This window comes from Trachypithecus francoisi, unplaced genomic scaffold (genome assembly GCF_009764315.1).
Source record: "Trachypithecus francoisi isolate TF-2019V2 unplaced genomic scaffold, Tfra_2.0 Lachesis_group2, whole genome shotgun sequence".
NCBI lineage: Eukaryota > Metazoa > Chordata > Mammalia > Primates > Cercopithecidae > Trachypithecus > Trachypithecus francoisi.
Window position 1 is genome coordinate 137,595,046 of NW_022681465.1, and position 12,954 is coordinate 137,607,999.

The 12,954-nt window shown below is 49.8% G+C and overlaps 1 protein-coding gene across 3 annotated transcripts; it reads left to right on the top strand.

Annotated features, from left to right (window-relative positions):
• The first annotated feature begins 836 nt into the window (after nucleotides 1–836).
• On the top strand, nucleotides 837–12,467 carry PCYOX1L (prenylcysteine oxidase 1 like). Of its 3 annotated transcripts, XM_033180529.1 has the most exons (6): nucleotides 837–1,001; nucleotides 5,416–5,622; nucleotides 6,816–6,990; nucleotides 8,748–8,959; nucleotides 10,154–10,294; nucleotides 10,775–12,467. In XM_033180529.1, the coding sequence occupies exons 1-6, from the start codon at nucleotides 914–916 to the stop codon at nucleotides 11,434–11,436; spliced, it is 1,485 nt and encodes a 494-aa protein (XP_033036420.1). In that variant the 5' UTR covers nucleotides 837–913; the 3' UTR covers nucleotides 11,437–12,467. The 3 variants fall into 3 exon arrangements, with proteins under 3 accessions (XP_033036420.1, XP_033036421.1, XP_033036418.1); XM_033180530.1 differs by lacking the exon at nucleotides 5,416–5,622; XM_033180527.1 differs by lacking the exon at nucleotides 837–1,001 and having other exon boundaries at nucleotides 4,587–5,622.
• The last annotated feature ends 487 nt before the right edge of the window (nucleotides 12,468–12,954 follow it).

A 12,954-nucleotide genomic window follows, 5' to 3' on the forward strand; every position in this document is an offset into this window, starting at 1 on the left:
CCCGCCTGACCTTCCAAAATGCTGGGATTACAGGCTTGAGCCACCCCTAGCCTCCAGATTTTCTTTATTCTGAAACCCGTCCCTAACTTTATTTTCTGTCAGAGGAAATCTGTTTTTTCACAGCGTGATAAACTAGCAAGTCTGAGCTGCTGCTCTTGTCTTCTTAGAGGATGAAAATGGGAGTTCATCCCTCCTTTTCTCCTTTCTGAAAAGAGAGTAGATGAAACCCTTCCCCGCCTTCTGGTTTTTAGGAAACAGAAATAGATATTAACTATATATAAACTGCAAACACATAAATAACAGCTGGGGAGGACAGTATCGAAAGCATAGGGCTTGTGTCAGCATATGAATAGGGTAGCGTCTTACCACCCTGGCTGCATGCTTGTTCAGCAATTTCCAGCACTTGGAAACACTGCAAACGGCTTCATATCCCCTATCTCATAAGATGGTTACACCCAGCTAGAAAGGTGGAGCAGGACTCTTCGTCTGTGTTATAAAAGAGGAAACAATGAGACACGGAGAAGACACATAGCTAATAATGCAGAGGCTGTACATACCCGAGGTCTTCAAAGCTTCAGTTTTGTCTCTTTCATCCCTCTCCGGCAGCTGGGCCCTGGTCCTGATGCTGAGGACCCGAGGCGCGCACACCTGCGCCGGGCAAGAATGAACCAGCCAATAAGGAACCCGCATGCAGGGGGTTGAACGAGGAAGCTGCCAATGAGAGAGCCTATCCCGAGAGAGATGGAGCTAATGAGGGCTTCGTGCTGGAGAGGGACGGCGGCTCGGCCAATGCGGGGCTGGGTCTGGCGCGGCAGGAAGGCGGGACTGCCAGTGGGGCGCCGGGGCGGGGCCGAGAGGCGAGCGCCAACCCGCGAGCGCCCGAACCCAGCGTGCTGCCTGCTCGCCGCCCGCCATGGCCCGCGCAGTACAGCTGCTCGCCGCGCTGACCGCGCTCCTCGCCGCCGTCGCTGCTGGCGGAGATGCCCCGCCGGGCAAAATCGGTGCGGGAAGGACGTGGTGGGGTTCCCGTTTGGGGAGGGCTGGCGGGTAAAGGGTTCTCAGTTCTCAGCTAGGTGGAGGTAGCGGAGGGCAGCTGGGTGAGGGAGGGGTCCTCGGGAGAGGAGCTGGGTGGAGGAGAGGCGCCGAAGGGGACGCGGCAGGGAAGGTCCTGATGGGGCCGGGGCATGGCATGTGAAGAGGGCCACCTAGGACGGAAAAGAGGCCTAGGCAGGACTGGCCGCGGATCTCACAGGGAGGTCCAGGGTCGCTGAGCATCTGCCATGGACCTGGCTGTTTGCTAGGCCCTCGGGTGACAGAGGACAGAGAGGCTGGGCGATGGCCTTCACAGAGGTTGGTTGAGGGCTCTCTGTGTAGCAGACGTGGTGCTCTAATTGCTGCTGGGGGAAGAGCCCTCACAGTACAGGGAAGTCCGTGCTGAGCTGAGGAAGTACGGTGCATGCAGAGGAGGGGCGCTTCACCCTTTGCGGCCCCAGGAGGGCTTCCTGGAAGTAACATGTAAGCCAAACCCCGCCTCCCCCCGACCCAGGTCGATAGGAGACAGTCCTGACAGAGACAGAACACAAGGTCTGCTGGAGATTTGCTGACAGAACGGGGAACTTTTAGCAACAGTCTTTTTGTTTATTGTGCGTGTGGTTTCCCCAATACTTTATTTTGAAAATGTTCACAAGTACAGCAAGAATTTTCTAGTGGTCATCTGTATACCCACCACCTACATTCTGCCATTAACTGCTACTATACTTGCTGTGTCACATAACTATCACGCACTGTTCTAGACACCCACGAATCCATCCTACATTTTGATGCATCTCCAAATAAATTGCAGACATCAGGACACCTCACTAAATACTTCATCGTGCATATCATTGACTAGAGTTTCATGTGTTTACAGTTGCTTTTTTTTCCCTCCCTCAACGATTGTCATTTTAACTGCATGACTCGTGAAGATTTTCAAGGCCCTCACACATAATATTCCCGCAGACAGAAATGCTGGGCTTCAGGGTGGGAGGACAAAGACCCTACTCCACTAGGCCCCTCCCCATGCACCCCAGTTGGCAGGAGTGCCTGGAACATCTCATAGAAGCATCACAGACTTACAGGGTCCAGTGCAGTGCTAAAGCTTCTTGTGTAGCAGAACCACGGCCCAGGCCATACAGGGTTAAGAAGACTGAAGCATGCCAGAAACCAGTTTGAGACTGAGAGATAAGGGCTTGCCAAGAAAAGGGAATCCTGAGGCTAGAGTGGCCCTCATGGAGAAGGTGGAGTTTGAGCCAGGCTTTGAAGGATGTGGAAGAGTTAGGCAGGCAGTATCCATGAGTGACCATGTGTTCTCTCTCTGTCCTTAAATCCTTTGACTACAGTGTGGCTAGGGGTAAGCAGAGTGTGCTGTGGGAATATGCAGGGCACTCCCCGTTTTCTTGGGAACAGGCAACAGGACAAGACATTTCTCACCATTGGGGAAGGGGCAGGACCTCCACCCAGCAGAATTGTGGCAACATGGAGCTTGGGACAGTTGGCAATGCCACCCTGCCCTTTACCTTTCTAGATTTTCCTCAGCCCTCTGACAGGAGCCTCTGTTCACCCTTGGTGGTTTGGACTCTACCCACAACAAGAATGCGGATTCCTGTTAGGATGGCTTAATCCTTGTGCTCCTGCAGGATCAAATCTGAAAACCCCCATGTGGCATCAGGACCCTCTAAACCCACCCGTACAGTTCCACATGCTGCCCCTCTCATGCTGATCTCTTTGCAGAGTGTGCATGTCCTCTCACTGACAAAGCTGATTGTCCTCCAGCATCTTGCATGAAATCTTGTTTCCCCGAGAAGCCTGTGTCCCCACACCCTCTGGGGCAGAATTCACTCTTCCTCTTCAGGACCCCCTGGAACCCTGTTGCACTTCATCATGGGTTGTCCTAGCTCCTTGTGTGCAGGAGTCTGTCTGCCCAATCCTTGCTGGGCTGCTGGGGGGCAAAAGCTTATTGGATTTTTCTTTGTGCCCCAGGACATCTTACTGTGAATTAGAGAATGGGTGTCAGTTGTGTTAAATGAGCTGGTTCACAATGAAGTGGTGTCTTCTGCTTCCTGATCTTGGGCAGCTTCTAGGCCTTAATATCAGTTTCTCTGAAAAAATGGGTAATTTGGGACTCTTTGCACATGGAGGGGGTGGGAGCACAGTGGTTAAGATAAAAAGGTTATGTGCTGTCTTGGAAGTGGCTTTGTAAGTACTGAGAGAGGAAGTGGTTTATTCTTTCAACACAGGAAAAATACTTCATGAACTCTACTGTCTGCCAGGATCTGGGGACATAGTGACCATGCACTCTCTCTCTGTCCTTAAATAACTTGACTACAGTACAGCTAAGCAGAGTGTGCTGTGGGAATATGCAGGAGGAACACCTGACTCCCCTCAGGTGGGTCAGTCAAGCCAAGTTATAGGTGACATCTGAGGGCTGTTGAAGCCAGTGAGACACAGGGTGATGGCACTCCTATCAAAGGGAAGAGCTTGGGCAAAGGCCCAGGATGAGAGAACAAAGCTATGCACCCACAATAAGAGAAGCCTAGACAGACGAGAAGGTGACATCTTGGGAGGGTAGGGCAGGAAGTGGAATAAGTAAGCAGAGGCCAGATCATAGAGAACCTGGTGCTGTCTGAGGATTGCCTGTGACTTCCTGGCAGGAGCTGGTACTCTTTGGGTCCAAATGGGTCCAGTAAAGGACAAATTACACCAGATTTATTTCATTTTCTTTTTGGGTAAGGCCTCCGGACTGTCTGATGAGAGGAAAGTGGTGTTTCAGATACATGGTTGGCAAAAATTATAGGTAGGGTGGTAGTCCAGTTCAGTAGCTTCATAGCTAGTTTACAGTTCTCTCACAGGACTGTTTAATGATTAGTGTCAGGCCAGGCACAGTGTTTAATGCCTGTAATTCCAGAACTTTGGGAGGCCAAGGCGGGAGGATCACTTGAGCTCAGGGGTTCAAGACCAGCCTGAGCAACATGGTGAAACCTCATCTCTACAAAAAATATGTTGGGCATGGTGGCATGTGCCTGTAGTCTCAGCTGCTTGGGAGCCTGGAGGTTTGCAGTGAGCCGATATGCCACTGCACTCCAGCCTGGGCAACAGAGCCAGATCCTATTTCAAAAAAAAAAAAAACAAGATTGATGTCTGTCCGGGCAGTGGTTTCCTAGCAGCACCTCCAAGCACTATCCCATGAAACATTTTTACCAGTGACTTGGATGAGAATACTGATGGCATGTAAACCAAGTTTGCAAATAACAGGAAGGCAGGAGGTACAGTAAAGACAGTGCATGATAAGACCCAAAAAAGCTGAAACTTTGTAACAAGAATTCAAACTGGAGTATAGTGTCCTATAGGGTAATGAGCAATCCATCATAAGGTACATTTCAGTCTTTTTTTTTTTTTTTTTTTTAGAGGGAGTTTTGCTCTTGTTGCCCAGGCTGGAGTGCAATGGCACGATCTTGGCTCACTGCAACCTCCGCCTCCCAGATTCAAGCAAGTCTCCTGCCTCAGCCTCCCAAGTAGCTGGAATTGCAGGCATGCGCCACCACGCCCAGCTAATTTTGTATTTTTAGTAGAGACAGGGTTGGTCAGGCTGGTCTCGAACTCTCGACTTCAGGTGATCTGCCCCCGCCTCAGCCTTCCGAAGTGTTTTGATTACAGGTGTGAACCACCACGTCTGTCAGATGCATTCCAGTCTTCACAAACACAGACACAGAGATGATTTAAGTGTCCAATAATAGGTTGGACTAGACCAGGAGTTGGTATGCTTTTTCTGTAAATGGCCAGAGAGTAAATATTTTAGGCTTTTCAGGCCATGAAGTCTCTGTTGCAGCTACTCAGCTCTGCCTAAAATGAAAACAGTCATAGACAGTAATTGAGAGAGCAACATGACTGTGTTTCAATAAAACTTTAGTTGCAAAAACAGACATCTGCCTGAATTTGGCCTGCAGGCTGTAGTTTGCCAATCCCTGGATTAAGGCATGGTTTCCAAACACTGATCACTGAACAGAACTGGTCAGTAACTTTTAACGATTCATAGTGAAATAAGAAAATTAGAAGCAAGGTAGTAAGTTTTATATAAAACTAAATTTATTCTCTTTAATTGGTCATCCTGACTTTCAGTATTCTTTGCTGGTCTTTTGCTACTGAAATACCTTTTTCTTTGTGAAATGAAGGTATAGTAGGTGGCAGTTTTCAGGTTTGCCTTTGCTTATTAATAGCTCTACTGACAACTCAGTCTGCAGATTTCCTTTTGGAAATGTCATAAGCCTATGAAATTTAAGCACCTGGGAACCACCAGTGCAGGAGGATACAGTGTGAACTGCAGCCTCTTACTCTCATGTTCTGTCTCTCTCCTTCCCTACCTCCCGGGCCTGCTAACAGCGGTGGTTGGGGCCGGGATCGGGGGCTCTGCCGTGGCCCATTTCCTCCAGCAACACTTTGGACCTCGGGTGCAGATCGATGTGTATGAGAAGGGAACCGTGGGTGGCCGCCTGGCCACCATCTCAGTCAACAAGCAGCACTACGAGAGCGGGGCTGCCTCCTTCCACTCCCTGAGCCTGCACATGCAGGACTTCGTCAAGCTGCTGGGTGAGTGGTCAGTCCTGGGGCTCCAGTGCCCAGCGTCCTGGGGCTGGTGACAGCACTGGGCCCTGCTCAGACTTCCCAGACTGTCAAGGCCGGAAGGTCATGTGGCCCAATCTCCTCATTTTACAGATGGAGCAACAGAGACAAGAGAGGGGAAGGAACTTGCCTGAGGTTACACAGTGAGTTAGTTGCAGAGCCGGGATTAGAACTCAGGTTTGACTCCTAGGCCGGTTTCTTTCCCTGTCAATTTACTGCCTCTAAATAATCGTGATTATATCACCTTCCACATGCTGGTACTTGCTGGGCACCTTCTGGGTGATAGGTAGACATTACCTCAGATCCCCACTACCAACCTGCAAGATGAGCGTTATGTCTCCTCTTAAGGCATCTGAGGCTCAGAAAATGTATAGATTTAAGCTAAAGCCATTACAGCAAGAAAGGTGGGATTCAAACCCAGCAGCATCTGTCAAATACACATTCTGTTTGATGCAGAAACTCCACTTCTCAGAAGTGATGCTACAGGTGGTCTTACAGATGTGCACAGTAGCACAGATACCAAGTTATTCATTACAGCATTGTTTGTAATAGCAGAAGGCTGAAAGTATCCTGCCTATCCACTAGGACCTGGGGTTAAACAAATTATTGTATAACTACACAATAGGCTGTTCAGCAGTCAGAATGGGGAAGTCTTTATGCCCAGATATAGGACAATCTCCAAGATATAGTGTACTATTAAAGTGGAGAGCAGTGTGTGTAGTATGTGGGCGTGGGGAAGGAACAAGTCATAACAGCTCTATCTGTATTTAGGAGTCCACTGCTCTGTCAAGTTGCAGAGTGCAAGATGGCTGTAAGGAGCTAGGATAACTTCAGTGTAATCTCAGGGCCCAAGGCCACCATCTCAGAACAAGCCCAGTGGCTCTCAGCCCCTGGACATTCTGGGATAAAATCGGAATTTCCCTCACTTGTGGATCCTCTTGGGGGAAAAAAATGTAAAATGTCACATTATTTTCATTTTCATGTTTTTATTGACTAGGTAGTCCAAACATTTTCCCAGTGCATCTGTTTACTGTTTATAAACAAGCAGCACAAATGAACAAACCATAGTGTTTGCGTTTCCTTTAATGGAGCAGTCCATTTGCGTCAAGAAGGCCCCAAGTCTTGGAGGGAACCTGAGGGGCTCCTCTTTGTCTCTGCAGGGCTGAGGCACCGGCGCGAGGTGGTGGGCAGGAGCGCCATCTTCGGTGGGGAGCATTTCGTGCTAGAGGAGACCGACTGGTACCTGCTGAACCTCTTCCGCCTCTGGTGGCACTACGGCATCAGCTTCCTGAGGCTGCAGATGTGGGTGGAGGAGGTCATGGAGAAGTTCATGAGGTAGGGCTGGTGGAGCTGTGGGGATGGCGTTCCAGGGGGACCAAGAAGAGGTGGGGGAGGAACCAGCTTGACTGTACATTGTGAAAAAGGAAAAGGTCCTTGCTGAATGGAACCAGCACAATTCAGTGCAGGCTCAGAGCAAGCCCCTGGCGTGAGGAATGGCCATGTTTCGTGCAGTAATGGTCTCCCTAATATTGTCACACTGACACTCATTTTCTTACCCTCTGCTACACTGATGCTAATAAAATCGTGGGTTGCAAACTCAGTCACTTAACAAGGGCTGAACTGGGATGTGAGTCATTGAATCAGCAGGTGGAAAAGAGCAGAACAAGGCCCCCTCTGAAGGAGGCAGCCAGCCCTCCATGGCAGCCGTCTGCAGCCAGCCGTGTACAATGCCCACCTCATGTGGCTAGATCTAGTCACTTTTCAGAAGAAGCTAGAAATCCAGAGTTGTATGTGAAAACTTTCAGTTTTTCAACATTTGCAACCAATTCATCTTGTAAGCCAAATGAAACACATCTGTAGAGCAGATGCAGCCTGTGGACCACTCATTTGCAAATTTTGTTGTCCTCATTTTTCCATCTAGAATAAACACCTTTCTTCACCACTCCTCCTATCCTTGGGCTCCAGCCCCCTCCCCATCACCTTTGGTCCCAGATATGGAGGGCAAGTGGTCTGTTCTCTCCCTGTTCATTCACTCACCAAGCTGTCACTTCACCTTTCCCCAAAGTCATCTCCCGAAGGTGCTCACTGATTCCAGCCTAAGGTGCAGGGGCTGCTCCCCAGACCCTATCACTGTGTGCCTCCCTTCAGTGTCAGACACTCAAGTGTGGCATGTGCCCTCCTTCCCTGGTTCCTGGCATTTCTCCACTCCCTTCCCATTCTATAACTCTGCTGCTTATAGCACTTCTTCCTTATATTCTCCAGATGTCACCCGAAGCTTATTTCCATACCTCTCTTTCTGATGTGTTTCTCCCTTGTCAATTATATCCAGACCAATAATCTTGACTTCTGCGTTTTATGGGAAATGACTTCTCCCTCTCAGCCCTAGTTTCCTCTTCACTTCCAGACCCACATTTCTACTTTCTGGACACTCCATCTGGTGTCCTGTTGATAACCAAACTCAACATATTTACAAAAGAAGCCCTAGAATGGGCAACATTTCAAAGGCCTCCCAGTCAGGAAATTCATCAGTGGTTCCAATCCATGCTAGTGAGATTGCATGACTGATAGAGCGACAGGACATGAGCCGGGGGTGAGTGGGAGCCCTGTCAGATCAAGCCAGAGGGGAGGACAGGCTGGACTGGCAGGGAAGGTGACAGTATCGGCATGAAGTTGCAACGTGCCATCGGGTCCTAGAAGCTGTGGCACAGCCGATGCTGTTGGAGAAGGAGATGTGTCAGCAGGGGTGGGCCGTAGCCCACAGCCTGGCAGTCCCAGCTGGGGGAAGAAAGGGTTATGAACTATGACCTCAGGCAGGGAGTAGCTCAGAGCATTGATACAGTTGTTATTGCAGCATAGCTGTGATGTAAAGCCAGGCCTAGAAGGATTCCATACCTCCACACTCCCTTTAGGTGGGGCAGGCCTGCCACAGTCAGAGAAAAGGTGCCAGGGAACATAACCAGCCTCCTCTCCCACTGCTCCATGTAGAGGAAGTGATGGGTTCCTGGTGGGTCTCCCAGGCACTGTGACCCAGGGGCAGGTGGTCAGGCAAAAAGCCTTCCTGCGCAAGGACTCCAGTTCTATGTGTCTTCTAGGATCTATAAGTACCAGGCCCATGGCTATGCCTTCTCGGGTGTGGAGGAGCTGCTCTACTCACTGGGGGAGTCCACCTTTGTCAACATGACCCAGCACTCTGTGGCCGAGTCCCTGCTGCAGGTGGGCGTCACGCAGCGCTTTATTGATGACGTCGTTTCTGCTGTCCTGCGGGCCAGCTATGGCCAGTCAGCAGCGATGCCCGCCTTTGCAGGTGAACGTCCAACCCTTGAGCTGCCTACCTGCCCCTCCTCCACCCAAGGTGCTCAGAATGGGCTGGGGGTCCCCATGATAACCTCGCCTTTATCCAGCTCATTACAGTTACATAGGCACTCTGCTGCCCCATCCTATCTGATTCTGGCACTGGCCGTGAATTGGCAGGAGATAGTATCACCCCACTTCACAGACAGTGAAAGCAAGGCTCAGATCACAGGTCCAGTGTGTTTCTACCACTCCCAATTGCCTCAATCCCTTGCATGCGTGTAAATGTTAGAGCTGAGATAATGCTCTGCTCTCTACACTTTGGTTTCAAGAACTGCCCTGTTGAGGCCTTTGAGCCACTGTTAGAGCACCTCCTCTTCCCAGCTCTTCACTGGGGTGGCTGGGCCTGTGTGTAGCTCAGTGTCTGCTAGCACAGACCACAAGAGTGGAGAATGCAGGCTTCACAAGAGCAGGAATGCTTGTCTATTGTTCCCTGATACATTGCAAACACAGAACAGTGCCTAGGTCATACTAGACACTTGGGATATTTTTGTTAAATGGATGCAAAGGTTTACAATAATAAGCACCTCCCTTGTACCCTTGATACTGTTCATCTGGCTCTGTACATGCTGGCTCCTTCTCAGCCTTCAGGCCCTGCCTCAGTGTCCCCTCAGTGTGGCTTCTCTGCCCACTCTTTCTTGTGTGTCTCCTTCACAACATTTTTGTGTAGAGATATATAGAATTCACATACCACATAATTCACCCATTTAAATTGCACAATTCAGTGGTTTTTAGCACATTTGGAGTTCTGAAACCATCACCACAGTCAATTTTAGGACATTTTTATCATCCCAAAAAGAAACCTCTTGCCCTTTAGCCCTCACTTCCCCAACACCCACCAGCCTCCCAGCCCTGGGCAGCTACAGATCTGCTGTTTCTGAGGATTTGCCTAGTCTGGGTGTTCTGCATAGAATAGACCTCACAATATATGGTCTGTGGAATTTGGCTCTTTCATTGAGCACAGTGTCTTCCCCCCATAGCGTTGTGCACTTCGTTGTACTTACTTGTATGTTTGCCATCTCCCCACGCCCATGGTTGGGAGAGTTTTGCTCTGACAGGGAGGCACAGTCGAATAGTACTGGACTCCCCAGCCCTCCCGCCCCACGGCCCTGACAACCTGTCAGCACCCCCTTCCCGCTTTGCCCAGGAGCCATGTCACTAGCCGGGGCCCAAGGCAGCCTGTGGTCTGTGGAAGGAGGCAATAAGCTGGTTTGTTCCGGTTTGCTGAAGCTCACCAAGGCCAATGTGATCCATGCCACAGTGACCTCCGTGACCCTGCACAGCACAGGTGAGTAGACAGGGCAGGAGCGGGCAGGTGTGCCATTCTCAGCGAGTGGACAGACACTTCTGCCTCCTTTGTACCTCAGCTCTGGTCTGTGATCCCCCTGGGGAGTATGTCCGAAAAAGCATTGAGAAGCCCCAACCCGGCCAGGTGACACTAGAGGGTGCTGTTTTCCCAATTCAAATGTCAGAGCCAGAAAACTGAGACTTCTATCAACCCAGCCTTTTTCTGTTGACAAATGAGGACTTTGAATGATAGCCTTGCCCAAGCCTCCCAGCTGGCCAGCGGCAGAAGCAGAGCAGAAACTGAGTCTCCTGACTCCATGCCCCTTGCTTCCTCTGCAGCCGCATCAGCATGGAGAGGCCAGGACCCACCATCTAGACAGCCCTGCTGCACCCGGAGTAGAACCTCAATGCTGGGCCCCAGTAGGGAGTTCAGTGGGTAGAAGCCAAAGGAAAGTTGACTTTTGTGCTCTTTTGTTTCCAGAGGGGAAAGCCCTGTACCAGGTGGCGTATGAGAATGAGGTAGGCAACAGCTCTGACTTCTATGACATCGTGGTCATTGCCACCCCCCTGCACCTGGACAACAGCAGCAGCAACTTAACATTTGCAGGCTTCCGCCCGCCCATTGATGACCTGCAAGGCTCTTTTCAGCCCACCGTCGTCTCCTTGGTCCACGGCTACCTCAACTCTTCCTACTTCGGTTTCCCAGACCCTAAGCTTTTCCCGTTTGCGAACATCCTTACCACAGATTTCCCCAGCTTCTTCTGCACTCTGGACAACATCTGCCCTGTCAACATCTCTGCCAGCTTCCGGCGAAAGCAGCCCCAGGAGGCAGCTGTTTGGCGAGTCCAGTCCCCCAAGCCACTCTTTCGGACCCAGCTAAAGACCCTCTTCCGTTCCTATTACTCAGTGCAGACAGCTGAGTGGCAGGCCCATCCCCTCTATGGCTCCCGCCCCACGCTCCCGAGGTTCGCACTCCATGACCAGCTCTTCTACCTCAATGCCCTGGAGTGGGCGGCCAGCTCCGTGGAGGTGATGGCCGTGGCTGCCAAGAATGTGGCCTTGCTGGCTTACAACCGCTGGTACCAGGACCTAGACAAGATTGATCAAAAAGATTTGATGCACAAGGTCAAGACTGAACTGTGAGGGCTCTGGGGAGAGCCTGGGAACTTTCATCCCCCACTGAAAATGGATCACACCCCACAGCAGCCCAGGACTGAATAAGCCATGCTCGCCCACCAGGCCTCTTTCTGACCCCTTATGTATCAAGTGTCTTTTCCCTCCAGTATGGGTCCAGGTGGCCTACTGTCTGCCTATCTTAAGGGTCCACACGGTGGCTGCTACTTTTTTTTTTAAGGGGGAAAGTAAGAAAAGGGAAGGAAATCCAAGCCAGTATATTTGTTTTATTTTTTTTTTTTAAGAAGAAAAAAGTTCGTCTTCACAAGGTGCTTCAGGACTTGGTTTTTTAGCTAGAAACCAGAAGACTACGGGAGGGAATGTAAGGCAGAGAACTGTGAGTCTAATTTTATTAATGTTTTTTTCACTACCTACTCCCACAATGGACAATCAATTGAGGCAAACTACAATAAAACATTTACAACCAGATGGTTACAAATAAAGCAGAAGGGAAGATCAGAAAACCTAAGAAATGATCATAGGTCCTGTTTACTGTGGACTTGCTAGATTTGAGGTACCTCGTTCAGAACTCACTAGTCACCTTCTCGAAGCCTGTCAACATCACTGCATATTGGAGGAGATGACTGTGGTAGGACCCAAGGAAGAGACATGTGCCTGAACAGTCGTCACTGCATTTCCAAGCTTCCTGGCAACCAGTGAGAAAAGAGAAACATGCGAGGCTGTAGGAAGAGGGAAGCTTTTCCTTTTCACCTACAGGAATTAATCATTCTCTTCCTTATGCAAAGATTGAGGAATGCAACAATATAAAGAAGACAAGTCCCCAGATGGGTAGGGAGCAGTATATCTCACCCCTAGATGTTCATTCCAGCAGAAGAAAAAGAAAAGAAGGTGTTGGGGTAGGATTCTTCAGAGGTTACCCTGGTACTTTCTCATCAGACACTAGCTTGAAGTAAGAGGAGAATTATGCTTTGCTTTGTTTTTTCTACAAACCCTTAAAAATCACTTGTTTTAGAAAAGAAAGTAAAAGCCCTTTTCATTCCTTTTGGACCTGTTCTTTTCTGTAATGGAAGAGCTAAGTCTTAGGTGCCCAGGGACCAACCACTACATTAGTATCTCCTGGGGAAGGGGAGGGAGCCTTGAGAAAGATGCAGATGCCGAAGTCCTACCAGACTTGCTAAGTCAGGCTTTAGGGAAAGGGCCTGGGTGCCCAGAGTAACAACACTGCCAAATGCAGGGGCAAAATACCCTTCCAGTTGGTGGAGGCCCAAACTGGCTCTAAGGTGGTTTTTACTGTGCCAGGGTGATGGTAATGGCAGTGAAAGAAAGTACAAGTAGTATGCACTTATTGATAACTATAGAAATTATGAAACTGACACATCAGTAAGAAGACTTTTTTTTTTTTTTTTTTTTTTGAGACAGAGTTTCACTCTTGTTCTCCAGGCCATAGTGCAATGGCATGATCTTGGCTCACTGCAGTCTCCATCTCCTGGGTTCAAGCAATTCTCGTGCCTCAGCCTCCCGAGTAAC